We start from the raw sequence: 24,725 nt of genomic DNA, 5'->3' as shown, positions 1-24,725 counted from the left end.
ATTCACCCATTGATGAACATTTGGGTTATTTTTTGACTATTGTGGATAATGCCGCTATGGACAGGGATGTGCATCCAACTCCAACTTTACTTTAATGGTACAGGCAGCACCGTTTCCAGGAGGAGAAGGGGAAGGGAGGGGCATCTTTGCAGGTCAAGATGCGGAGATGCCCTCCCTTCCCCTTCTCCTGTGGCTCCTGGCAGAGGGAGAGGTGCTTCCTAGCTCGTCCAGCTTTGCTATGGATGCTGCCGTGTCCATGTCGGTGTTTACACCATGGTCTCTGAGATGACAGCCTTGAGCCTCCAACAAGGCCCCCCATCAGCAGGGAGCTAGGAGAGAGCATGATGCCTGACCAGCTGCTGGCCGCAGACTGACCCCATGACCCCAGAGTTATCACAGGGAGACAGTCCTGTGGTGGGCCCAGGACCACCAACAATGCAGCAAAGACAAGGGCGGGGGTAGAACAAAGGGGAAATGAGAAGAAGATCCCTCCGGCCCCGGGACTAGTGCTGGCTCCACAAGGGTGCTTAATGGATGCCCGCAAATTGAATGACAGTAACCCAAACACTGGCTAACATCTACTGCACGCTTTACAAACATGACCCCACTTATCCTCACAACAACCCTTGAGGTAGTATCCTCATTATCCAGATTCTGTAGCAGAGGAAACTGAGACATGCATCAAAGAGAGAGTAGATACCCCCCACCCTTCCATGACATACCCGCCCCGTGGTACAAACACCCCACATCACCCTCATCCCTCCATGACACCCCACCTCCATAGCCCACTCATCTCTGCGACACACGCACCACTCTGATTTTTTTCTGGACCCCTGGGGAGGGATCCCCAGCGCTTTCAATCATGCTGGGAAATGACCATTGCAGAATGGAGTCATCACAAGCCTCTGGGGGAACCAAGAATTAGTGACGTTTTCCTAGATCAGTTCCTCTGTCTTGATTGTCATCCCTAAGAGCCAGAGGATATTGGATGAGAGGTTGCTAGGTGCCAGTCCTACTCTCGCTATTCTCAATAACCCTAGGAGATAGACCTACTGTGACTTCTACAAGAAAAAACTGCAGTAATAGAGAATTTGAGTAACTTACCAGAAACCACACAGAGGTTGAGCCCAGACAGAGATTAGGGGGACTGAGAACCCCTCCAGCTCTGATGTTCTAAGAGTCCTTTTTATACTGAGGCTGGAAACAGCTTCCTCCACTACCAAATGGCCTCAGGACCCAGGAGAGACTGTGGTTTCACAACCAAGTAGAGATGGAGCTGGGAACAGGTGTGAAAATGTCTGAAAAATGTCCAAGTGGTTTCTCTAAAGACCAGAGATTCCTAATTTCTAAACTCCTGAATGGATTTTGTCCAGAATTTTCCAAATCCCCACCAAATTCCAGGCTCCCTCAGACCTCCCTGAGAGGCCATACAACGGGGTCCTCCTCCATTCAGCTGTGCCAACCCTTTCGAGTGGAGGAAAAATGAGCCTGACTCATGAAAGCTCTGCGCTGAAAAGCTGAAGATTTTACAAGCTTGTCCTGGTGCTTTCAGGGACATAAAATAGGCGGCCTAATGGAATTGTTAGTGAATCGCTTCAAAGAGTAGCATATTTGTGATGAGCACGTTCTGTAGATTTCTGGAGGTTCTTGGAAGCCTTTGCAAGTTGTTTCCCACCTCGGGTGAAGTATTTCCCCTGCAGTCTCATTTACACCGATTTGGCAAATGCTATCTCCTGAAAAGATGGCATCGAGTCCAAGGAAAGTTCACCTGGCTTGTCAGGATTGTAGAGAGAATTGGAAGAAACCTAAAAGATCAGCGAACCTTTCCTCTTGATGTTACAAACGAGGAAGCTGAGGTCCAGAGATCGGCACAGATGACGACGATGATGATTATGAAGACACGACAGTTTCTGACACCCTCTGACTTGACATCCAAGGGTGAGACACACACCAACATCTCCCGCACTCCGCAGGGACTTTCACTGTGCTTATTTTACACATGAGAGAAGGGAGGCTGGTACGTGGCCCAGCCGGGGCTCAGAGAAGCCCGTCAGGTTTCTCATTGCATGAAGTGCTCTTTCCACCCCACCAGCCTCCTCGAAAAGCCAGAAGACACACAGTCTCAACTAGTGGGGCTCGAGTTTAATGAAATTGTGTGAGCCACCCACAATGCGGAGGGTCCCTCAGCGTCTGCCAGGGATAAGGGGCAGAAGGAGTCTCATGGGGGTGGCCCAGAGCTAAAGCTGATGAGGTCCCGCTGGGACGTTCTGCTTTCCTGGCAGAAGTCTGGGCAGTGGCCTGGTTCCACATCCTGCTTCTGCCATGTATTTGCTGGTGACCTTGGTCACTTAATATCTGAGTCCTTCAAAAGACAGCATCAAATCTAGCCCTGCTGTTCCTTATTTTCACTATGGATGAAGATTTCAGAACAAGAAGCCAAATGCACAATAGTGGTTCTGGAGAGTTCAAAGAGAATATTTTTTTTAAATGCCATGATACACCTAAAAAAAAAAAATCTGAGGAGGTGGCTGGGATGCTAGGAGAACTCGATTCATGGAGAAGGATCCAATATGTCTACCCGCTTAGATATTTAGAATCATGAGAACATCTTGCATTTGTTTGATGCTTTTTGTCAAAGACTTCACATCTACAGTCTCCCATGATCCTCAGAGGAATCTGTAAAGTAGATATTATGATCACTGTTTCACAGATTGAGAGCTGAGGTCTCTACAGTACTTTGTAAATATAGAAAAGAGAATCTACTTTTGCTCACTACTAAGGACCCTTAACATAAGGTCTCAATAACCTTAGGGGCAAGTCCATTTTTATCCTCATTTACAGATGAAAAAGGAATAAACTGAGATTAAATAAATTGTTCAAAGGAGCTTTACACTCTGTCTCCCAATGAAGTATTTGCACATTACTCTTACCGAGCTTGTAACATTCTGCTGGTGGTTTACCTGCCATCTGCCTCTGTCATGCTGAAAGCACTTTGAAGCCAGTCCCTCTTTATCTTAGTTTAACCAGCATTTAAGACATTAGTTCTCCACCTGGTTGCACCATGTAATGAATATTTTAAATGCCATTGTGTGCAATGAGCCAACTAACTATTTACATCAAAATCTCTTGAGGCGGGACGTTGTGTTTATTCAAGTTCCCGGAATTATTCTAATGCACAGCCAGGATTAGAATCCCTGACCAAGGGTGTAGACAGTGTTCAGTTACATAAATTTAGATTTAGTCTATCTCTAAATTTAGTAAAATCGATACCTTTGTTATAGGGAAATTTAAAGAATTAAATGCAATGGTGGAGATAAAATTGCTTAGCGTATTGTTTGGCACATAGCAAGGAATGAATCAGCAGTAAGTACTAGCATAGTCCGTAGCATCCTTGTTATCATTATAATTTGATGACTTGTTATCATTATAATTAGATAGCTGATTGGCTAAAATGTAACATCCTGTGAATGACAGATTTTGGGTCATATCAAAAATTCCATTATTTTAGTATTAGTTCTACTAAGAATGTGCCAGCAGGGACGTCACAGTCGTGGAGGAAGGAGTCTGAAGTTATCTGTCCGCCCCCACTCCATTAGGATGCTGGTCTGGGCCGAGGGGCAGGGCTTAGTCACTGTCCAGCAGGACATGTCTCCGCGCCTTGTGATCCGGGGTCCCTGGACCTCCCACAAACCCCCCTCAGTGCGGGGACCTTAAGCCAGTGATGGCACATTAAAGGCATGGTGTGGGCGGCCTCTCCACGCAGAGACCTCTGATAACCTGCAGGGGGACTCTATCTGCAGAGGAAATGAGCTCGAACGGGGTGGCGGGAGGCCCAGAGTCAGGAGGCCGCTTAGAGCCTCAGGGCAGACCCAGCCCTGGGGTCACGTCATCCATTCTCTGCCACCAAGCACAATTGCACCAAGCAATCCATTACTGACCACTGCCTGCTGGTGTTTTTTTCTCCAAATGCATTAATACGTTCTCATTCTAAAAGAGTCCAGAAACGTGGGAGGACAGAATTAAATCTGAGTGCCCACCCTTATCCACCTTTGTTCCATTAGCACCTTTCCACCCAAGAGGTCACACAGGGCTCTCTTGGGTGGGTATCATTCAGGTCTCTTTGTTTCACATTTACATACAGATAAGTGTGTGATGTGTGTGTGTGTGTGTGTGTGTGTGTGTGTGATAAATATAAAATCGTGTGTGTTTATTTAAAACGATGCCACATGTTTTTTTCCGTACCTCTCCCCTTCGACATATCTTGGGCATGGTTCTGTATCTGTATCTAGAAGTGGCTCATTCATTTTAATGAATAGTCCATAAAATGAAGGTGCCGTGACTTACTCATACCTTCCCCACTTTTGTACCTTTAAGTTGTTCCCCGTGTTTGCTGTTTGCTATGACAAACATGCGGCCATGAAGGCATTGAGCATTTATCTTTGAGAACGAGGGTGTGTTTTAGCGTACGATAATTTTCTAGAAGTGCAACTGCTCCATCGCTGAGTATGTGCAACCAATTTTTGAGTGGTGGTGCCAGAAAAAGTCCCCAAAAGGCTGCATTGAATTATACTCCCATGAACACGTGATGAGGATAACATTTCCCCACATCGTTACTAGTATTATTGGATCTTAGCAACATATCCATTTGTCATTCTGGTGGCATAAATATTGCATTACTATTTAATTTTCATTTTTCCATTTACTGCTGTGGCCAGTCACCTTTTCCTATGTTTATTAGCTGACTGTATCTCTCTCTCTGTGCAGTGCCTATTTCTTATCGTTTGTCCACTTGCTTTCGGGTCGTGTAGGAAGAAGAGGACTAAGTTTTCTTTGTGGTAATCTTTTGCTATACAGGTACTGCAAATATTTTCTCCTTGTCTGACACTTACCTTTAACTTATCCACATGTTCTCCTCTACAAGATTAGCAGCAGTCTCATCCTACACTTCTGGATGTTTAACCTACATATCCCACACAGAAATCTGGTAAAAATATTAACAATTACCCTTTTATTGTTGTATGCCAGGCCTTCTGCAAGGGACTGGATAGGCACCATCTCATCCACTCCAGGCCAGGCCTCTGATTACTGAGTGCACTTGACAGGTGAGGAATCAGGTTCGAGGAGTTGGCCGGCTTACAGAAGGCCACTCGCCTAAGCAGGACTGGAGCCCCCCAGACCATCGCCCACTGTGCTCTTGTCTTCCTAGTCTCATTCCCTTTTCTCATGCGGCTCAAACCATCCTTGCCTAAGCCCTGATCGAACATGTCGTTTTGGATTAATATGTTACTATCTATGAGATGTGAGCAGAGAGAAAAAGAGCCACTTGTCTCTATTCATTCACGTATTTGATAAATATCCATTGGGCACTTTGTATGCTCCAGGCCCTATGCCAGAGGGACCAGGGACGTAGTGGGAAGAAGACACAGCCCAGCTCGACAGAAGGGACGTTCTAGCCGAACCATGTCTCATTTCGCTTTATCATTTGCTCGCTCACGTAATATCTGTGGATCACCTGGGGTTCAGGAGGCACTGAACATTTTTCTTAATCTGAAGTGGTGTATGAGGATTGAGTCGGCCTACCGTTTCAAGCTAGAGGCTAAAGATGATGTCACCAGATGTCACATGGGAGCCTCGGAGTTAAGAAAAAAACAATACAATTAAGGAATAATGCCAATGATGAAAAGCTTACTCGATTCTGTGATTAAGTCTTCTCCCCAGGTGTCTTGGTTTGCTGAGTTGTGTGTGCAGACATGCCCACCCACGCATGTTCATGTACACACTCACATGCACACGCTGCTCTGCCCCCCTCGCCCAGTCTCCAGAGCGGATGACATGCATTCTGTTTGCTCTCTGGAGAACAGAAGCACGCAGCACAGCCCCTGTCTGTGCGAGGAAGGCCAGGGCCTGGTGGTTCATGGGAAAAGGCCATTCCGTCCAGGGTGATGAGCAGGAGGCTAAGTTTAACAAAGAGTTACAGAGTGACCTTGGCACAGGAGGAAAGGCCCAGATGGCACCCTCACCCTTCCAGAAGACATCAGGCTGAGATTAGGGAGCCCCTGCCCGTAGCCTCCCTGACGTCCCGTCCTCCCGGGCGATGCTGTCAGCTCACGGACAGCAGTCCCTCTTCACCTCATTAGTCCTCAGTAATCTGCCTTCAGACCCCTTGGGGACTGGATCCCATCAGCCCTTGTCAACTTCTGCTGCCACAAGGACCTGGTAGCACAGGAGCTAAGCTGCTGATTATAAATGGAAGCCAACGGCATGGGGTGGGCAGGCTGGGTTCCCACAGTGACTCCCAGGTGACCCCAGGAAAGATGCTGTCTGGCCTTGGTCTCGACAGTGGGGAGTGGATGTGTGTGTATTGATGTCCTACTGCATGCATGACCCTGTACCCAAAGCTTCATATACATCATCTCAGTTCATCCCCAGGTTCCCTTTGAGATAGATGTGTTTGTATTCATTTTAAAAATGATGAAACTGAGCTTAGAGAGGTTCAGTAATTCACTAGGAATTCCACAGCCAGTAAGAGGCAGAACCAAGAAGTGGAGTGAACACTGCCTGATCCCTCCGAAGCCTATTCTACAACACGATGTGCATCCGGCAAGGGAGAGAGGCCACAGGGGCAAATGCAAAGCCCACCAGCTCCAGCTCCACCTCCAGCTTCCCCAAAGCCTTAGCTCCCTCTCTCTCCCAGGGGACCCTCACTGGAGGAGGCTATGCGCAGAGGCGGGTCTGAGTTTGTGTCCCAGCCATGTGAGCCTGGCAGATGACCTCACCTCTCATAGCCTCGGTTTCCTCATCTACAAAAGGGGACTAGTAAGAAATCCACTTCCGAGTGGTCATGCAGGCTGCGTGAGGTCGTGGGCATGAAGCACAGAACGGGTGGACGACATTGCTGCTCGCGTCCTTGCTGGTGAGCGCGGGTGATGTGAGGCTCACGCTCCCACGAATAGGGGCAGATGGAAGCGCTTACTGGGTGTAGGTTCTTGTCTTAGTCATCACTGTACCCCTTTAGGATCGAGTGAGGACCTGAAAGGTCACAAAATCCCCACAGGTGCCAGTTGGACATTTTCCATGTGCATGCACCATCTGCCCACAAATTTTAACTTTTCCCCGTTATCTCCTGGACATTCTCCGATGGCTATTTTTAGGTCTTCGGACGATGTCAGGCAGAGTTCCTCCTCTATGAATCATCAGCAGAGTTCCTGACCTCACACGCAGGGACTCTGGCCACGTCACCTTTCCAGGGACTGCAGTTTCTGTGTCAAAGATGAGAATCCACCAGGGCTGGTGGCCCCAATGGCAGCACGTTTCTCTGCCTTGCACCTACGCCACCAGGCCTTCACCAAACCTTCCCGTCATCCTCTCAGCACAGTTTATTAACCTTATTAAAAGGAGTACCCACGAGGGCCACTCTACAGGTTCTGTGTGGGTTGTGTCCACCCTGTCCACTCTGTCCCTCACTTCTCCAGAGCACTTTTAACCTCAGTGCCATTTGCTGGGTCCCTCAAGTGCTGGAGCAGAGGCAGGAGCCCAGGATTTGCCTTCTGGCCCCTCCACTCTCTAGGGATGTGACAGTAAATGACATCCTGCCCAGAATGAAGAGAGATGAAGGCTGCCATACCTTTGAGAGGTTGCTGTGAGGATCAATTGAGGCAATGTGAAGCAAGAGAAACCCTTTTGTAAATTTTAGGAGCAGGTGCCCACTAGGACACAGACCAACCTGGGGACGACAGGTGAGAATCGTGGGTAAGCTCCAGGAATCCCTGAGATGTGCTGGGGCAGACCCACCCAAGGGGAAATTGAAACACACTTTCCCCACAATAGAGTCCTGGCCCTGCCCCAGGGATCTTCACCCAGCTGGGACCTCTCAGCCAGGGCCATGAAGTCCCTCCCATCCCCAATTCCCAGCAAGAAACAACAGAACTTCATAGACATCAGCCCAAAAAGGCGCGTCATGAGCATATATGGAGGGAAATGCCCTGGGAGCTCAGAATCACCTGAGAATATTTCAAAGACGGCTGAATCCTGGGGCGGGGGACAAGAGTTGAAGAAACCTGAGTTATTGCTATTAAAATGATACCATCCACTTCACACCCATTAGGATGGCTACCATTAAAAAAAAAAAAGACAATATCAAGTATTGTTGAGGATGTGGAGAAATTGGAACCCTTGTGCACCTGCTGATAAGAATGTAAAATGCTCAGCTGCTATGGAAAGCAGTATGGCAGTTTCTCACAAAATTAAAAGAGAATTACTCGATGATTCAGCCTGGGTCTCAAGGAGATATTTGTACACCCATGTTAATAATGGCATTATTGACAGAAGCCAAAAGGAGAAACAACACAAGTGTCCACGGAGAAATGAATGGGTAAGCAAAATTCAATATATAGAATATACAATAGAATAGTATTCAGCCCTAAAAAAGAAGTAAATTCTGACACACATGCTACGACATGGATGAACCTTGAAGGCATTATGCCAGGTGAAAGGAGTCAGACGTTAAAGGACAAACACAGTAGACTCTGCTTACTCGAGGTACCTGGTCAAGTTCATGGACGCAGAAAGAAGGATGAAGGGAGGGAAGAACAGAGTTATCATTTAATGGGGACGGAGTTTTCGTTAGGGAAAACGAAAATGGTCTAGAGATGATGGTGGTGATGGTTGCGCAACAATGTGAATGGTATGTTTAAAAAATGCCTAGTACGGTAAGTTTTATGCTCTGCATGTATTACCACCATTTAAAACAAATCCCAACAACATGAAGCCTGGGGAAACCTGGTGCTACTTTAAAAGCACTGAGAGGAGCGTGTGGTGGAGCCTTTGATAAAACAAGTCATTAAAGACGGTTTTTATGTTTTGTATAAATCCAGATTTTCATATGTAAGTTTGCTTAAAGCTGGTCCACTTGTATTCCAGCTTAGCTTTGGATCTTCCTGGTTTGTAGGGGGGAAGCTTATTCACATCAAGTAGTCTCCTTTTGGAGACTAGTCAGTCACAAGAACACACTGCCACCTACTATATGCCTGGCACTGGCGGGTATAGCGGAAGATATGGAATAAGATATGCAAATAAGAAAACAATACAAAAATAGAAAGTATGAAAGAAGAACTAATTATTATAGTTCCGTATTATTACTTATATGGGCTGAATTGTGTCCCTCCCCCCGCGCCCGCAATTTCTATGTTGAAGTCCTAATTCCTAGCACGTTAGGATGTAACTGTATTTGGAGATAGTCTTTAAAGAGGTGATTAAATTAAATGCAGTCCTCAGCTGAGGCCCGGATCCCGTATGACTGGCGCACTTATAAGAAGAGGAGATCACGGCATAGACACACGCAGAGGGAAGAGCATGTGGAGACCCAGGGAGAAGACGGCCATCGACAAGCCAAGGGGAGAGGCCTCGGTAGAAACAACCCTGCCGACACCTTGATCTTGAAAATACATGTCTGTCGTCGAAGCCCCCGATCTGTGATATTTGTTACCGCAGCCCAATGGACTATTCCCTTAAAACTGTTCTGCAAGGGAGTCGTTGTTCTGTCTAGTTGAGAAAATCGAGGCTCAGAGGACCTGTATTGCTTACCCAAGGCCACACAACTGGAAAGTTCTTGGCAAACCTGGGTCTCTGACTTCAAACCCATGTGCTCTTTTCCCAGTCCTGCCCCCAGAGTGGGAAGAATATGAAGGTAAACAAAGAGAAATCACAGCAACTGATAGAGAACACAGCGCTGAAGGGTATGGCTAGAAGCCAAACCAGGAGAAACATCACAGCGGCCGGGGGAAACTCAGTGAAGGCTGTATCAGGGTTCTTGAAGGCTTTTCTTTGGGGGCCACAATAACAATAATAAGAGCTATTTCTGAGCATTTACCATAGGCAGGTACTGTGATGAAAGCTTTATGTTTACTATTTTATCTAAACCTCCAAAGGAGCCTATAATATATGTGTGTTAGTACGCCCATTTCACAGATGAAGAAACTGAGGCTCGTCAGAAGTCAAGCAAAGTGCCCAAGATCATACCTTGTGGGGGAGAAGGTGCTTGAATTTGAACACAGGTCTATCTGGCCCCGAAGATCTTGCTATTATTCACTTTGCAGTAACTGTAAGTGTGTAACTGTGCGCTGGCTCTCCAGGGGGACAGAAGGAGAAAACAATTTCCATCAGAGGCAAGAAGGCATCTGGGGTCCGAGGCTGGGGTGCTCCCTTCAGCAGAGCTCTGGGTGAGCCAGCAGAAATCACATGCTCCAGATGTCCCGGGCCTGCACCCCTTTCCAATATCCTCACGTGTGCTGTGAGATTGTGTTGGGAGAATACAGTGTCCACAGCCATAAATAACCTTCCCTCCCACTTCGAAGACAAGTCCTCAGAGCAAGAAATGTTGCTTTTTCCCATGCGTGCTCTGTCTCTGTTTCTGTCTTCTCGGCCTCTATCTTTTCCTGTCTGTCTCTCTTTGTCTCTCCGTCTCTGTCTCTGTCTGTCTTGCTGTCTCTGTCTCGCTCTCTTCACACTCTCACACCTCACTTTCTGGCTGGGAACTGGCAGGCGTCTTGTCCTTCATAAACTCACTTAAACACCCAACAAACAACAGACAGTTTCAGTTCTGGGAACCGCTGAGGCAAGTGCGCCTCCTAGTGGGGAAAGGTCTCGCTCGTCCTTCAAGGGTTGGCTCCAGCCTCACTTTCCCCAGGCAGCCGGGCGGGCAGCAGGAGGTAGAGGAGGGGACGTGCCTGACTTGCCTAACAATGTGCCTCCGAGAATGTGCGGGCTTTTCTTTTGTAGTTTCTGCAGGTTGTCACTTGCATATCAGAACTGGAAACAGCCACAGGCATGAGCTGGCCTTGCAATTCCGGAACCTGAGCGGCAGATCAGCCCCCAGTGAGCCGTAGCCAGCCCTGCTGGAGAAGGAACTTCCCAACCCCACAAGACCTGTCCCCGTGTTTCCCAATCCTGGCTGAACATTAGTACCAGCTGGGAACATTTAAAATGTGCCAATGGCCGGGCCCCATCTGGAATCTTGGCGCCGGTATTTTTGAAATGTGCCCTCTCCCCGCGTACCGTCTTCCACCCCACCATGATTCAAATGTGCAGCTGGGGCTGAGAACCACAGGGCTAAAGGAGGAATCATTTAGGGCGCTGAGGAAAGAGGAAGATCCTGCCTTAACTCTGCTGGATCAGAGGGAAAGGTCTAGACACCTACGTTTTACAACAAGGAGTTGAGGTGATTTTCATGAATAGTGAGGTTGGCCAAACACTGGGTGACCCTCTTCACCTTTGGAAGAAGGCAGAGGGGTCCAGGGAGGTGATGAGCCAGCCCCAGGCCTTGCAGCTCCAGGACAGCCAGGGCCCAAGTTGTGCTCTGGAAATAGCACGCACTCTCCAGATGTGTGTCCTTCTTTGCCAGGTCGCCTCTGTTCCCCCACAGAGGCAGCCCCTCTAGTTCCCCCAGCCCACCGCCCCGCCTCCTCTGCTGCTACAGTCCCACAGCTCTGCTCGGGCCCACAGCCCCATCCTGCTGCTAAGGGACCCTGTGACCTTGGGAACAGCAGGCAAACTCTTTGCGCCTGGCTTCTTCCTCTGTACATACAATAGCCATACCTCCTCGTGTTGTCGCAAGGTTAGAGGAGTCGCTACATGGCAAGTGCTGGCCAGAGGTTCAGAGAGAGGGAGGGATGACTAGGTGGAGAATGAGAGATTTTAAGGGGGCTGAAACTATTCTGTGCAACAATGTAAGGGTGGAGACATGTCATTACACATTGGTCCAAAACCACAGAAGAATGACTCCTATGGAAACTATGAATTTAGTTAACAATGTGTTAGAATTGTCTCTTCAGTTGTAACAAATGTACCACACTATTGTAAAATGTTAATAATAGGGGAAATTAAGGGGCAAGGCTGAGGGGTAAATGGGTTTCTCTGTACTTGCCTCTTGTTTTCCTGTAACTGCTCAAAAAACCTATTATAAACAAAAAAACATCACAAATTGGGAGCCTCCTGAGCCTCGCAGATCCCGTTGTCGCCCGCTCATTGTTTATGTGCCTGGTCCTTGGTAATTGGAGGCCCCGGCGCTGTTCCCCCCTGCGTGCGCCCCCAGCCCGCGGGACTCGCCCTGTCCGCTCCGGCCGGGCCGCGTTCCTGAGCCAAGGACGCCGGGACTCAGCCCTGGAGGCCAAGGATTCCTGAGGTGAGGGCGCCACCTGCTGCCCCGCTCGAAGGCAGTGACAGTTGGGTCTGCGTAGTTGTTCGAAGGCTGGGGACTTGGTTTCCACCGGAAACCCAGTGTCATCCGCGAGTCCCAAGTGGCACCACTCGTGCACCCACATACGTCACAGATGCGATTTCCAGGCTTGTGACCAGTGACAACACGGAAAAGATCAGATCTCATGACTATTATGGCCAAGTCCCAAAGCGCTGGAGCTCAGTCTGGGGCAGGGCTCCCGGACCGGAGCCTGTGCAGGTGGTCCCTTCTCAGGACCCACGTCTTGAAGGACCCAGTTCTGCTTCTTGGTGGCGGAAAGGGAGTCACACGGGGCGGGGGGCGCGGGGGGGGGAGGGCGGAGCGCTCGCCCGAGTGGGAGCAAGGCACTCCCCGTCACCTGTCACCTGCGCCAGCACCAGGGAGCCTTATATGATGACGAACACATGACCATCTTCCCAGGGTTAACGACTGCAGTCCTCACGAGGAACACACGAGGTAGGCACTGTAATGGTACTTCCTGTTGTACAAAGGAGGAGGCGGAGGCACAGAGAGGCTGATAACTTGCGCAAGGACACACAGCCAGAGAAGGGTGTGACTGCGGTTGTCTCCGGCTCAGAGTCCACGCTGTGACCCACTGCCAGGCCTCCTCTAGTTTCATCTGAGAAATGGGGGTACCAATCCCTCCCCGCCTTTCCAGCCTCTCTGAAATCACAAGGTGGATGTGCCTCTGGTTCCGCGGGTCGGGCCACAGGTGTGCGTCATTCCGGAGCCGGGATGCCCTGACGCCACCTGGGCGCCCCGCAGCGCCGACACATCCCCCAGCCAGGCTAGGGCTGCAGCTCATACTGGCGCTCGGTGGCCGTGTTGAAGTCCTCGAGCACCGACTGCAGGAACTCGAACGTGGGCCTCTCCTCTGGCCGGCTGCGCCAGCACTCGGCGATGACGCCGTGGTACAGCTCGGGCGGGCACGAGTCCGGGCGCGGCATGCGGTAGCCGCGCTCCAGGCAGCGGATGACCTCGGGGTTGTTCATTCCTGGGGGCAGAGGGGACGCAGAACAAGGCTGAGAGGCGGCAGGGGCCACGGACCGCTGTCTCCTCCCTCGCAGGTCACCTGGCCGCGCGCCTGGTGCCACCTTTAAACATTCCTTTATTCCTTTTTCATTGCTTGAAGAACCGCTAGAAATGAGGCTGGAGATTTTCTCTTTAGTGCCGACAGCTCCTCAGCGGATGGGACCGGAGCGGGCTTCTCTGAGAGTGCCCCCCACAGCAGAAGCCCACCTCTCACATCGCAGGTTCTCCCCGGAAATGCACTACCCGGCTAACTAGGAGAGCCCCTTGACACGGGGCTGGGGCTGTCGGGAGTAGGCCCAGGGTGGAAGGCCAAGGAAGGGACCACCCGCCTTCAGCTGGAACAAAGCAGGTGGGGGCAGCTGGAGTTCAGACTCAGACCCTTACTGACCCAGGTTTGGGGACTTGCTGGAGGAAGGGGACACAGCCCCGTTGCCCGGAGCAATGCCGAAGAAGGGGGTAGAACCCCCGCCCTCAGACTGGAAGTGCCTGGGTTTCTGTCCCCACCAAGGAGATTCCATTCTCACGCTCATCAGGGCAGCCCCAGGCACAAGGATGAGCTGCCACAGCCATCCTAGGACAGCAGGGAACTGCAAGTTGCTTCAGATCAAATTGCCTACCTGGGTAGGGGACCCGCCCGTAAGTGATGATTTCCATCAGGAGGACGCCAAAGGACCAGACGTCTGCTTTGATGGTGAACACCCCAAAATGGATGGCCTCTGGGGCAGTCCACTTGATGGGGAACTTGGCCCCTGTGGAAAAAGTCGCGAGCAGCTTTATGAGGCTGTGACTGACTGACCTTCCCTGCTCTCCCCGCCACTCCCTGCTCTTCCTGTCCCCTGTCCCCCGCCCCAAACCCCTTGCAGGGCTCGACCTGCCCTGCATGACAGAGATGCACCCAGGGAGTCACTGAGACCCACTAGGACACATGCAGACACTGGTGGCCACAGCGCAAAAGGACAATATGTACACAGATGCCACCCTGTCACCCAGGGGCTTCACTGGGCAACCACTGTGTTCCCATCTGGACAGTGTCCTTTGCCATCTGACTTGGGCTTTGCTAGTCACAGGAGACCAAGGCCTGGGCGCGTCACTTTACCTTGCCTCTGCCTCAGTTAATTCTTCCCTGTAAAATGCAGATTATGATACACGACCTATATGCCACCAAAGGCTGCAGTGAGGAGGGGGTTCAGATCCTGCTGCCACTCAGAGCCCCGCAGATGGCCGCAGCCAGGTCAGCATTCCAGGTGGACAGCACAGCCAGCACCTGGCTCCCTCGCACCCCGCCTGGCTTTCTCTGCAGCCCCTCCCCCTCCCCCAGCCTGCAGCTCCCTCAAGTAATGAGCGACAGCGGCCCTTCTCCTTTATCCACTGATTCACACGCTCGGCTAACGCGGCTTTCTAGCCTGCTTGATAAGTGTATCTGACCTTTCCAAATCCTATTATGAAGAGGGTTTTTACTTCAGTTACAAGCAAACCAGAGGGCTCTGCGGAAACCCTAATTCAGGTATAAGGTTTTTCTGCTCATGCTTTAAAGCAGTGTTTTCCAAAGTGTGTCCTGTGAACCCCTAGTTCTGTGGGAAGTTAATACACGATGTGTAGAAAAAAGTACTTTGGGCTCGTATTAGTTTGGGGGGTACCAGGTGAAGCAAATGGACACCGTTCCTTTGCTGCAGGACCGTTCATGCTCCTATTCACTGGGAATTGCTAAGGCGACGCTGAATGGACTTCACAGTATCTCCAAACTTGCTTCACCGCAAAGTCATTCCTCGGGAGGTGCTAGAGCTCTCTGCAGAGCACATTTAGGGAAACGCTGATCTAGCCGGGGGTGAGGCCAGAACTGTGGAAACCACACAGCTCTCTGATCTCTTCCCACAGGGCTCTGCTGTGCAGTGTCGAGAAGGCCAAGGGGGTTTGGAGAGCTGGGCAGGGTACGGCCCAAGGCCTCCCTGCGGTTGGGGGTCTCTGCTTACCCTCTTGAGCGGTATATTCACTGTCGATGATCCGGGCCAAGCCAAAGTCACCAATTTTGCAGCACAAGGTCTCAGACACCAGGATGTTGGCCGCCCTGAGGTCGCGGTGAATTGAATTCATTTTCTCGATATACGCCATTCCTTCAGCAATCTGACAGAACAGGCCACACGGGGAAAGACAGCATGGGGACCTCCATACAAGGACGGAGCCCGCCCAGTGTACCCTGAACAGTCCCCTTGGGGGAGAGAGAGGACTGCCCGCGCCCTAACCGGCCTGTCTGTAGAAGCAGCCTCCATCCGCTCACGGCCTGGAAGGGGAAGGAACACGTGGGGGCCGGGTTTCGTTTTGTGCTATTGTTTTTGGAGGTATGTGGGGAATGGTGGTGCTGCTGGAGAACGGGCAGATTCTTCGGCGGAGTCGAAAGATGGCTTCGACTGCTCCCCTGCTGAACGAACTACAAACCACAGTTCCCTAACAGCCCAGAAAGGCAGGGACGCTGTCAGCAGAGCTGGGGGCTACCTGTATCCCTCACCCACATCTCCCTTCCTTCTAAGTGTCTACAGAGGAGGAAGACAGCGGAATGAAGGCAGGAGAAAAGGGAGGGCTCCTGTCACGGAAGGAGAAGGAAAGGAAGGGGCGGCAGGGAGAGAAGGCAGGAGGGAAGGAAAGGGTTTATCTCCCTGGCAAGTTGGAAGCAGGGAGCCCTGGTTTGGACTCGTTGACCCCTGGCGTGTTGCTCGAGGTCCCCACAGGGTCACTGAACTAATCGGAGCACGGAAAAGGGTCTCCAGGGCGTGGAGTTGAGGTAAGAATTAAACGAGACACGTGGCCACGGGCCTAGCCCAGCACTGCTCCGCGGCAGCATTCACGGAGCGGGGGCAGAATCCCAGTGGAACGAAGGTGTCCGTCCTCCACCCCCAGCACTCGTACAGCAGTAGCTGCGCTGCTCATGTGGCTGTTAGTCAAGGAAACTCACTCAGGATTTATTCTCTCCGCTCCCAATTGATAGGTAAAGAAACTGAGGCAGAGAACAGAAAACCAGTTTATCTCCTCGCACCTACCACGGCAAGAAGCCAGCACTAGAACCGAGCTCACCTCTCCTGCTGCCGCCGTGTGTTTGGTTCATGAATCCATTCACTCACTCCTTCATTCATTTATTCCTTCGCTAAATCATTCCATCAAAATACATTTAGTGGTATGGTATTGTGGGGACCATAAAGCTGAATCCCAAACACCTTATATCTGGACAGCATTTACGAGTACTCATCCTGTTAGCAAATACGTATTGAGCAGAACTAGAAATACTGGGCGCAGAGGAGAGGGAGATTAAGTAGGACCCAGAACTGCTTTCAAGGAAAAGAATCTATTACGCACGAGCTAAGTGCTCTCTAATGCTTGGAAAATTTACTAGAAATGACACTTAACTTGGGTCATGAACCCTGATTAGGATTCTGCCAGGTGAGAGGAGAGTCAAAGGCGTTCTGAGCAGAGGGGGCAGCCCAGGCAAATGCTCACAGGTGTGACAGGACATCGGGCATCTGCCGCCTGTCTGCAAAGTGGGGCGCCTGGAGTTGTGGTTGGAGGGGAGATTTGCATTTCATCTGTAAAGCAGGAAAAGGAGCGCCCAGAAGGGCACTGAGTGTGTGTATGTGTGCATGTGTGCGTGTGTGTGTGTGTGTGTGTGTGTGTGTGTGCACATGGTGGGCGTAAGCACGATCAGAACGTGGTTTAGAAGCTGTTCACCTAGCAGGTTCCGATTTTGGGTTTCTTAATCCTCAGGTTCTTGACCACACCTAGGTATAAACTCAGGTGGCTTTTCGCATCTTTTGCCCCTGGGTGACCCAAGATTTCCCAAGGGATCGAACATGAGACAGAGGCGAGCGAGAGGAGAAAAAGAAAAAAAGAAAAAATGCAGGCACAGGCTTATCACCCTTATGTGGTTTGAAACCAGTTACGAACACTAATTTTCCAAGACCACCTCGCCAGCCTCCTCAAAGCTCTGCTCACCTCAGTGGAAAAAGGGAGCCATGACGTCAGTTCCTACACTGATTCTAACGGCAGATAAGGGCAGCAGAGGTGGGGACCAGCGGAGTGGGGCGAGGGTTTCCTCTCTGCAGCCGGATGTGAGCGTGTGTTTTTACACGTCCTACAGGCTGACCACAGACCAGAGATTTTCTGCTGAGAGTTCCAGTTTTAACAGACACACACTCGGGGCCACCAGATGAGTTTTTCGGCCAGTTAGAGCCCTCAGCTAAAATCCCCAGGGAAGAAAGATTCCTCCTCTCCATTTTCCCACCTGCTACAGAAGGCAACATCTGAGCAAGAAATGAGGTCACCACAAAACAGTTGCCTGACATGTTAAATGAAATCTATGCAAACTCTCTGGGTTTCCCACACCAACTGTTCTCCCTCTCCTAGTGGTAGAATCCACCTCATTTCATCATGGCTGCCCAGAATAAAGACTACATTTCCCAAGCTCCCCTGCAGCTAGGTGTGGCCAGGTGGCAAGATGGCCAGGAGGATGTAAAAGCAAGTATAGTGAGTGACTTCAGGGAGGAGAGTGGGCTTTTGTCCCCCCCTTACTTCTTCCTGCTGGCTGAGAAGAGGACAAGGTGGTAAAATGTGAGCAGCTACCTTGGGCAATCAGATGACACTCTAAAACACCAGGCAGGTAGAAGAAACCTGCATCCCTGTGACTCTGAGGGGCGGACCCACCTATTGCCCCAGACTGCCCAGGTTTGGATGTTTACAAATTTAAGCCATTATTACTTTGGGTTTTCTGTCTTCCACAGCCCAGCCTAAATCGAATTCATACAACCTCTAAATAGTTCATTTTGTTAGGCCCCAGGGCAAGGCGGGGAGGCCTGGGCCCCTATGGGGGCATTTGTATTCTCAGCCCCTCTGTCTTTGGTCGCTCACAAACCTGGGCTGACATGTCGATCAGTCTTGAGAGGGACAATCTGTTACCTTCATCTGTCTTCAAGAAATCCAACAAGCATCCTAAGGAAAGAGAAATTGCTACTGCAGTTCTGCAAATGACCCTACCCTGGTATGACAGCCTCCCCCAGGTATGGGCTGCTCTCCACCAGGGGCTGGAAGTAGGTGGTGCTCTGTCAGATCTGCTGTCCACAGAGAAGAAATCCACCTACAACATCACAGCGCCTTCTGCCTTACGGAATTCCAACCTTGGTCCTCACAGCACCCCAGGAGACAGCCAATAGGCTTCTAGCTGCTCACGGAAAGTAAAGTCTCAGCCAAGTTCAGTGTCACGTAGCCAGAGAGCCAGGAGCAGAACCTGCTCCTCTGACTCTAAGTGTACTGCTCATTCCTGGCATGACATTCTTGCCCCCTTCACCCTTTGTCGGTAGAGATTCTGCCTCTGAGGAGCAAGAGTGCAAAGAAGCACACAAATGGAAAGACCTGTCCCCTAGGGTTTGGTGCAGGGGACAAATACAGCTCCTCTGTGGCATCCGAGAGCTGAGAGGGACGCCCACCTGAGGTATAGCTCAGAGGTGAGCAGGGCAGTCATTGTGTCCCAGCTTAATGCGGTGACTTTTAAGAAATTATATTATCATGGTACCTTTGGACCCTAAAGGAAGCAGTGTGTGGTCAGTGTCACAGGGGTGAAAAGGGGGTCAAAGGCTGAGGCCCGACCCCAGGCCCACTGCCAATGAAAGCTTGGCCGCACTGGACCTCAGAAGCCATCTCACCCAACCTCCCTTTTCATCGCGTTGTAAAATGTTCACATGGTTGTAAAAGGTCTCATGGCTGGTAAGTGGTAGAACTGGGAACAGAACCATCTCTGGATGCCTAGCGCACTGCTCTTTTGGCTTCGCCTTGCTCTGTCCTCCCCACTGGGTATCAAGCAGCGCCATGCACAGAAGACACACTAAAAGTGTTAGTCGAAGTGCTCCTGGACCAAGAACACAGCTCTGCAGAACAATTTACCCATCTTGTTTCTCGCCATCCTCCCTTCCTACCCCCATGCATGTGGAACGCCCTAGATGCCCAGGACGTTGGCTAATCGATTCAGCCCATGGCTCAGCAATCCCCTGCAGAAGTCCCCTGGCCAGGCAAACCCATGGAAGCAGATGAGCCTCCGCCTTCTCAGCTCCCTAAGCCTGGACCCTCACCCCACCCATCCCCGCCTCTGTCTGAGGGATGCAGCCCCATGTGGGACACCACCTCTGGCCAGGTACTCGGTCACGATGTAGATGGGCTCCTTCGTGACTACGGCATAGAGACGGACCAGCCTCTCATGCTGGAGAGTTTTCATCAGGTTAGCCTCGCCCAGGAAGGCCTCTGGGGACATGGTTCCCTCCTTCAAGGTCTTGATGGCCACCTTCATGTTGTTTTTGTAATAACCTGACCCAAAAGAGGGGGTGAGGTGGGGGGAGAGAATGAAGAAGCCATTCAGAAGACCCGGAGGTTGTGGGAGGTGATCCTTTAACCAAAATCTATATGAGCTTCCAGGAGCCATCTACCTGTAGCATACACACTAAGCGGAGCCCGCCCCCCACCCCCCAGGAAGTGGACCCGGGCTGGAATGTACAGCTCCTGAGGATGCTGAAAATGCCAGCTTATCTTGCAGGATGCCGGCCTGTCTCAGCTCCCTTCAGGCAGTTGAAGAACAACGGTCCATTACCTCGTCTATAAAATGGGTATCGTAGCCCCTGCCCCTTCCCCCTCACAAGCCCCGATGGGGAAGCAGGATGCACTGTGCAAATCCTGAGCCTTCTGTGCTTCGGGAGGCAGGGCAGGGAGAGAGAGGCTTCCGGCAGGCCACATACTCACCCATCCAGACTTCGCCAAACTGCCCAGACCCGAGTTTCCTGACCAGTCTGAGAGACTGCCGGGGGATTTCCCATTCATCCTGGGCCCAGGGGTTCTGAGGAGCCAGGTTCACACAGGGTTGGGTCAGCCTCTGGCATAAACCATCTCCCTTCCCTGCAGTAAGGAAGCAAGGTTGGTCAGATTGGCATCTCTCCCTTGAGATTCACAGTTGTGTCCCCCAATCCTTCTTACTAGTCCTGTTCCACTTCCAAGTATGCATATGCACATGTGCACATGCACACACGTGCACACACACACACACACACACACACTCAGCTCTTTGCAATTGTTCTGCATAAAGCAGGCATGCTATCATTGACCTGTTCTCTGTAAGACTTGAAAATACTTGTTACTCTCCAAGTGTTTGCATGCTTAGCCAGGAGAGGGGATTAGGTACACAGAATTTGAATCACTGTTATTAACAACTGTCAACTCCTTGGGTCCAGCCTTGGGATAATCTCCCTGCTCCCCGCAAAGACAGCACCAACGAGTCACAAAATCTTGAGATCTTAGCAACAGAGAAATATAAGGGCTGCTCTGGCACAAGCCCCTGCCCCCAGCAGACACCCCACTTCTTACTAGAATAGTACTGCACCAAATCCTGGAGAGTGGGGAAGGAGATCCGGGGGGAGATGTAATAGCCCCCTTCATCTAAGGAACGGATCTTATAGTGTTTGATCATCTCCCCCTGGGCGGTCACGTCCTTCACCGACAGGGAAAAGGCACCTGGAGGGTTAATAAAGACACACGCATGAGAGGTAAGGCATATAGAGGGAGAGTCAGGATCGGGGATTTGGGCTTCATTTCAATATCTTGGGGAAAAGTTCCCCAAATCCTCCTCTCTATTTGACCATGTCCATCCTAAGTTACCTTTTCCTTCGTCTTAACCTTAGCCCTCCTGGAAGCCTTCCCTATCATCTCCATCTGGCTGTTCTTGATGTTCCTCCCAGAATATTCCAAAAGTCAGCCAGGGAACCCCAGAACTCTGGAGCAGACAAGAGATTCTCCTAGAACCTCTCAAGAGGCTTTCTACCACGGAGAGACTGGAAAGTTGATTGATTCATTCACGCTGGCTGAAAAGGCTGTTTCTCCCACATGTGACAGCAAACTGCAAACTCAAGCACCCACGTCCAGGGAGGAGAGCACAATGCGCTGTTTCCTAGGGGTTCTGTTCACGTGTATTCACATGTCTGTGTGTTTTCCCATCTACGTTAATGTTTGCAGACACAGGGTAGCAGATGCCAGGGGTTAAGAGCATGTTAAGGAGGCAAGAATTTCCAGCTGAGAAACTTCTTCTTATAAACCTGAGGTCTGTCCAGCTCTCTGGTAACACACCCCCGCCCTTATTTGGAAGATGAGGAAGCTGAGCCCCAGAGCGGAATGTCTTTGCCCAGGTCCTCCTGGTAGTTAAGCGGTTGGCTTGCGAACTCCGGGGTCCTCTCTGAGGGCACGCCTACCGCGAGCAGTATCGCCCTCCCCCGCCAGGTGTCAGGCTTGGATACCTCTTTCTTCCCGGGTGTGGATGCTTGATTTTCCCTGTTGCCGTTTGTCTTCAGGTATCTTTCCTCTCTTATCAGACTATCACTCTATCTCAAACCCCTTCTCCCTTCCCATATCCCTTAGTCATGGCGCCTCTCTCATCACTTACTTGCAAAACGATGCCCAGAGGCCGTGCACCCGGCCCCGGGCTCCTTGACTGGGCCGCAGCCCACACCATGCCCCACCCGCCTCACCCACCCCAAACCCCAGCCCCAGCCTCACGCTGCAGACTGCCTCACCCACCTCGCCCCACGTAGGTGCAACTATGCCCCAGTATCTAAGCAGCCCGAGAGTAGATCTAGTGAGTTCATTCATCCTCGCACCACAGGAGTGAGGAAAAGGGTATTTCTCCACATTTCCTTCTCTGCGCCCCGCATGCAGGGTCTCGCGATAAGCCAAGGAGCGAGACTCGCTCTCCTCCACGCAGCGCCACTGCCCGAGCTCATGATTTTGAGCCCCTCACTTGCCCAGGGCCCCTATCCTTCCAGAGGGCACCTTAGCCATAAGCAATGATAAAAACCTCACTTCCAGGGTGAAACGACATGATGTCTGGGATTTGTTTTAAAATAATAGGGTTAGACGGGGATATACATGAAACAGGATTGGCCCAGTCGACCACTGTTGAAGCTGGGTGTTGGGTCTAAGGGGTTCCATTGTACTAGTCTTTATACCTCTGGATGTGTTTGGAATATTCCACAACAATAGCAAGACACGTATGTCATCTCCAGTGAGTCCCATATTGTTTCCTGGACATAGGTGCTCTGCCATTAAGATGGAAGGGTGGCCATCTCCTATATGTGTTACATAACTGAATGCGTCCATTAGCACATTTCGGGAAATTCTGCACAGAGCACCCCAACTTATCAATGCCCCCCTCCTCTTCCCCAAGCGGCCCTGACCCATCGAGGGGCCATGGGGCCGAGGGCTGTCCCCTGAGCCGCACGGTGCGTCACAAGCAGCTCTCTTTGTCCAGCTGGCGCCTCTCCGGTGCTTCGACTCACTGCGGGTCTCAAGCCGTGAGTGAGGGACGAGCCCGGCGCGGTGCTCCTCCTAGGCCAGCCTCTGTCTATTCTCACAGGGAACGAAACTCACCGTCCGGCCACCCTCCTCCCCCTGACGTTGCTGTCATCGCCTCCTCTCCAGTTCAAAATTGACCATAACAGGTCCCTATGGGCAGCACCCTGATAAACGAAAGGCTTTCTTTACACTACTTGGGAAGTTCCCCTCCAGCACTCCAGGTTAGGCCAGTTGGCATATTTTAGAGCTCGTGAAGCTGTTCAGAACCTCTTAGATGATTTGGGCTCTGATACTTGTTCACTGTTGGACTCATGTGAGTCACTTCCTCCCTCAGGGACCCAACTTCCTCATCTTTCAAATGGAGATACTGGGCCAGTATCTCGAAAATGGAAGACTAGTGGCAAATGTGTTCCAGGAAGCCTGTATTATAAGGGTCAGAGCAGCATGTTCATAACACCCTCAACCTCGTATCCCTCAACTGGAAACAAGCCCACGCCCCTGAACATTAGAATGGCTTAATAGCTTACGAAATACTCATATACCAGTTTCTGCCTAGCAATGAAAGTGAAAAGACTACTGTTAAATTCAACAATATGAATGAATCTGTTATGAGCTGAATTGTGTCCCCCCAAATCCCTGTGTTGAAATCCTAACCCCAGTATATAAGAGTGTGACTATATTTGGAAATGTGGTCTTTAAAGAGGTGATTAAGTTGAAGTAAGGTCATTAGCATGGACCCTAATCCACTGTGACTGGTGTCTTTATGAGAAAAGGTGATCAGGGCACAGACACACACAGAGCGAAGGCCACATGAAGACGCAGGGAGAAGGGAGGCCTCAGAAGACACCGACTTGGACTTCCGGCCACCTTGGTCTTGGACTTCCAGCCTCCAGAAATGAAGAAACACATTTCTGTTGTTTAATACCCCAGCCTCTCGTCCTTTGTTACAGCAGACCTCGCAAACTGATATAGAATCTCACAAGCAATATTGAATGAACGGAATAAGACACACAAAAATAAAAAATAAGGATGATACCATCTGTAAAAAGCTGAAAATCAGACAACATAAAGAACATCAAGGAAGGATTTCCCTAAAAGTCAGGATAGTGGCGACCTCTGGGGAGGTGAGGAGGTTGAATCAGAAAGGGGTACAAGTGGAAGAGTGAGAGGGGCTTGGGATTTCTGGAATATTCTCTCTCGTGGTTACAAGCTATTTACTTACTATGATTCTATATTTATAATTATATACTCATTTATAATTTATGTATTTTTATATGCGTTTTATATCTTATAACAAAAAGAGTTTACGAAGGAAAAAAGGAAAGAAAACAATGAAAGAGAAAGAAAAAACCCAGTGGCCTAAGGGTGAGGGCAGAAATGTTTTGCTTATTTAGTGAACTGGAGGGTCCGGCCAGTTCTCCGCAATCACTGCCCCCTTCTTTTATATCCAGCCACAGGTCATTCCTTGGACTTGTTACTTTCTATGCTCCTATAAGTGTCTGAGGTCATAGCCTCTGGCTGAGATTATCTCCTAAGATTCTTTCATCTCGCAAATCCTTTGACTCCAGAATGTGGCTCTGGGTTGCACCACCCCCACCCCTCGCCCCACCCTGTCCGACCCTGCCAGGCTCTGTGCTCTCGCTGGCCTGGCCGGGAGATGAGGCAAGACAGCCTGACATGGGAGCAGCTCCCCAACTGCCTGGCCTACTGAAGCCTATGGTGCAGTGCCAGCCTGGGTATTGGAAGAACTGTTTGTGAGTACAGCCTCAAGCCCACCTGCTGGGCACTAGCTGGGCCACCCAGGCAGGGCCTGAACTGGGAGAGAGAGCCAGGCTGGCAGCTGGCAGGTTCTGCTGGCTGGTAACCCCCACCCCTGCCCCACACCCACAGCCCTGTGGGAGGGGGGAATTCCTGGAGCTGCACAGGGAGGAGAGGGCAGCCGCCCACACCTACCTTTGTTAGTTTCGCTCTCTCTAATAAGAAAGGAGCCCGCCTTATTGATTGGAGCTAGAAGCTGCCTCTCGGCATCTTTCCGGCTAATTGATCTAAAGAACCACCTGGGAAAAAAACGAAGGCAGGCAAGCCTCAGAGAGCGGCCATG

General features: G+C 50.7%; 1 protein-coding gene across 2 annotated transcripts in view; it reads right to left on the bottom strand.

Moving 5' to 3' along the window:
* Window positions 1–11,457: 11,457 nt before the first annotated feature.
* BLK (BLK proto-oncogene, Src family tyrosine kinase) overlaps window positions 11,458–24,725 on the bottom strand; it is a 48,990-nt gene continuing 35,722 nt past the window's right edge. For both annotated transcript variants that reach the window (XM_016160927.2, XM_016160926.2), the window contains 8 exons: window positions 24,578–24,681; window positions 20,648–20,794; window positions 20,030–20,182; window positions 19,421–19,600; window positions 18,159–18,235; window positions 15,235–15,385; window positions 13,882–14,013; window positions 11,458–13,226 (listed from right to left, as the gene is read on the bottom strand). In XM_016160927.2, the coding sequence (XP_016016413.2) occupies window positions 13,021–13,226; window positions 13,882–14,013; window positions 15,235–15,385; window positions 18,159–18,235; window positions 19,421–19,600; window positions 20,030–20,182; window positions 20,648–20,794; window positions 24,578–24,681 (1,150 nt within the window). In that variant the 3' untranslated portion in view covers window positions 11,458–13,020. The remainder of the gene's footprint in view (window positions 13,227–13,881; window positions 14,014–15,234; window positions 15,386–18,158; window positions 18,236–19,420; window positions 19,601–20,029; window positions 20,183–20,647; window positions 20,795–24,577; window positions 24,682–24,725) is intronic.

The sequence above is a fragment of the Rousettus aegyptiacus genome, unplaced genomic scaffold (assembly GCF_014176215.1).
Source record: "Rousettus aegyptiacus isolate mRouAeg1 unplaced genomic scaffold, mRouAeg1.p scaffold_m13_p_16, whole genome shotgun sequence".
Taxonomy (NCBI): domain Eukaryota; kingdom Metazoa; phylum Chordata; class Mammalia; order Chiroptera; family Pteropodidae; genus Rousettus; species Rousettus aegyptiacus.
Note: the sequence above shows the minus strand (reverse complement) of the source record. Positions and strands in the feature narration are given on the sequence as shown.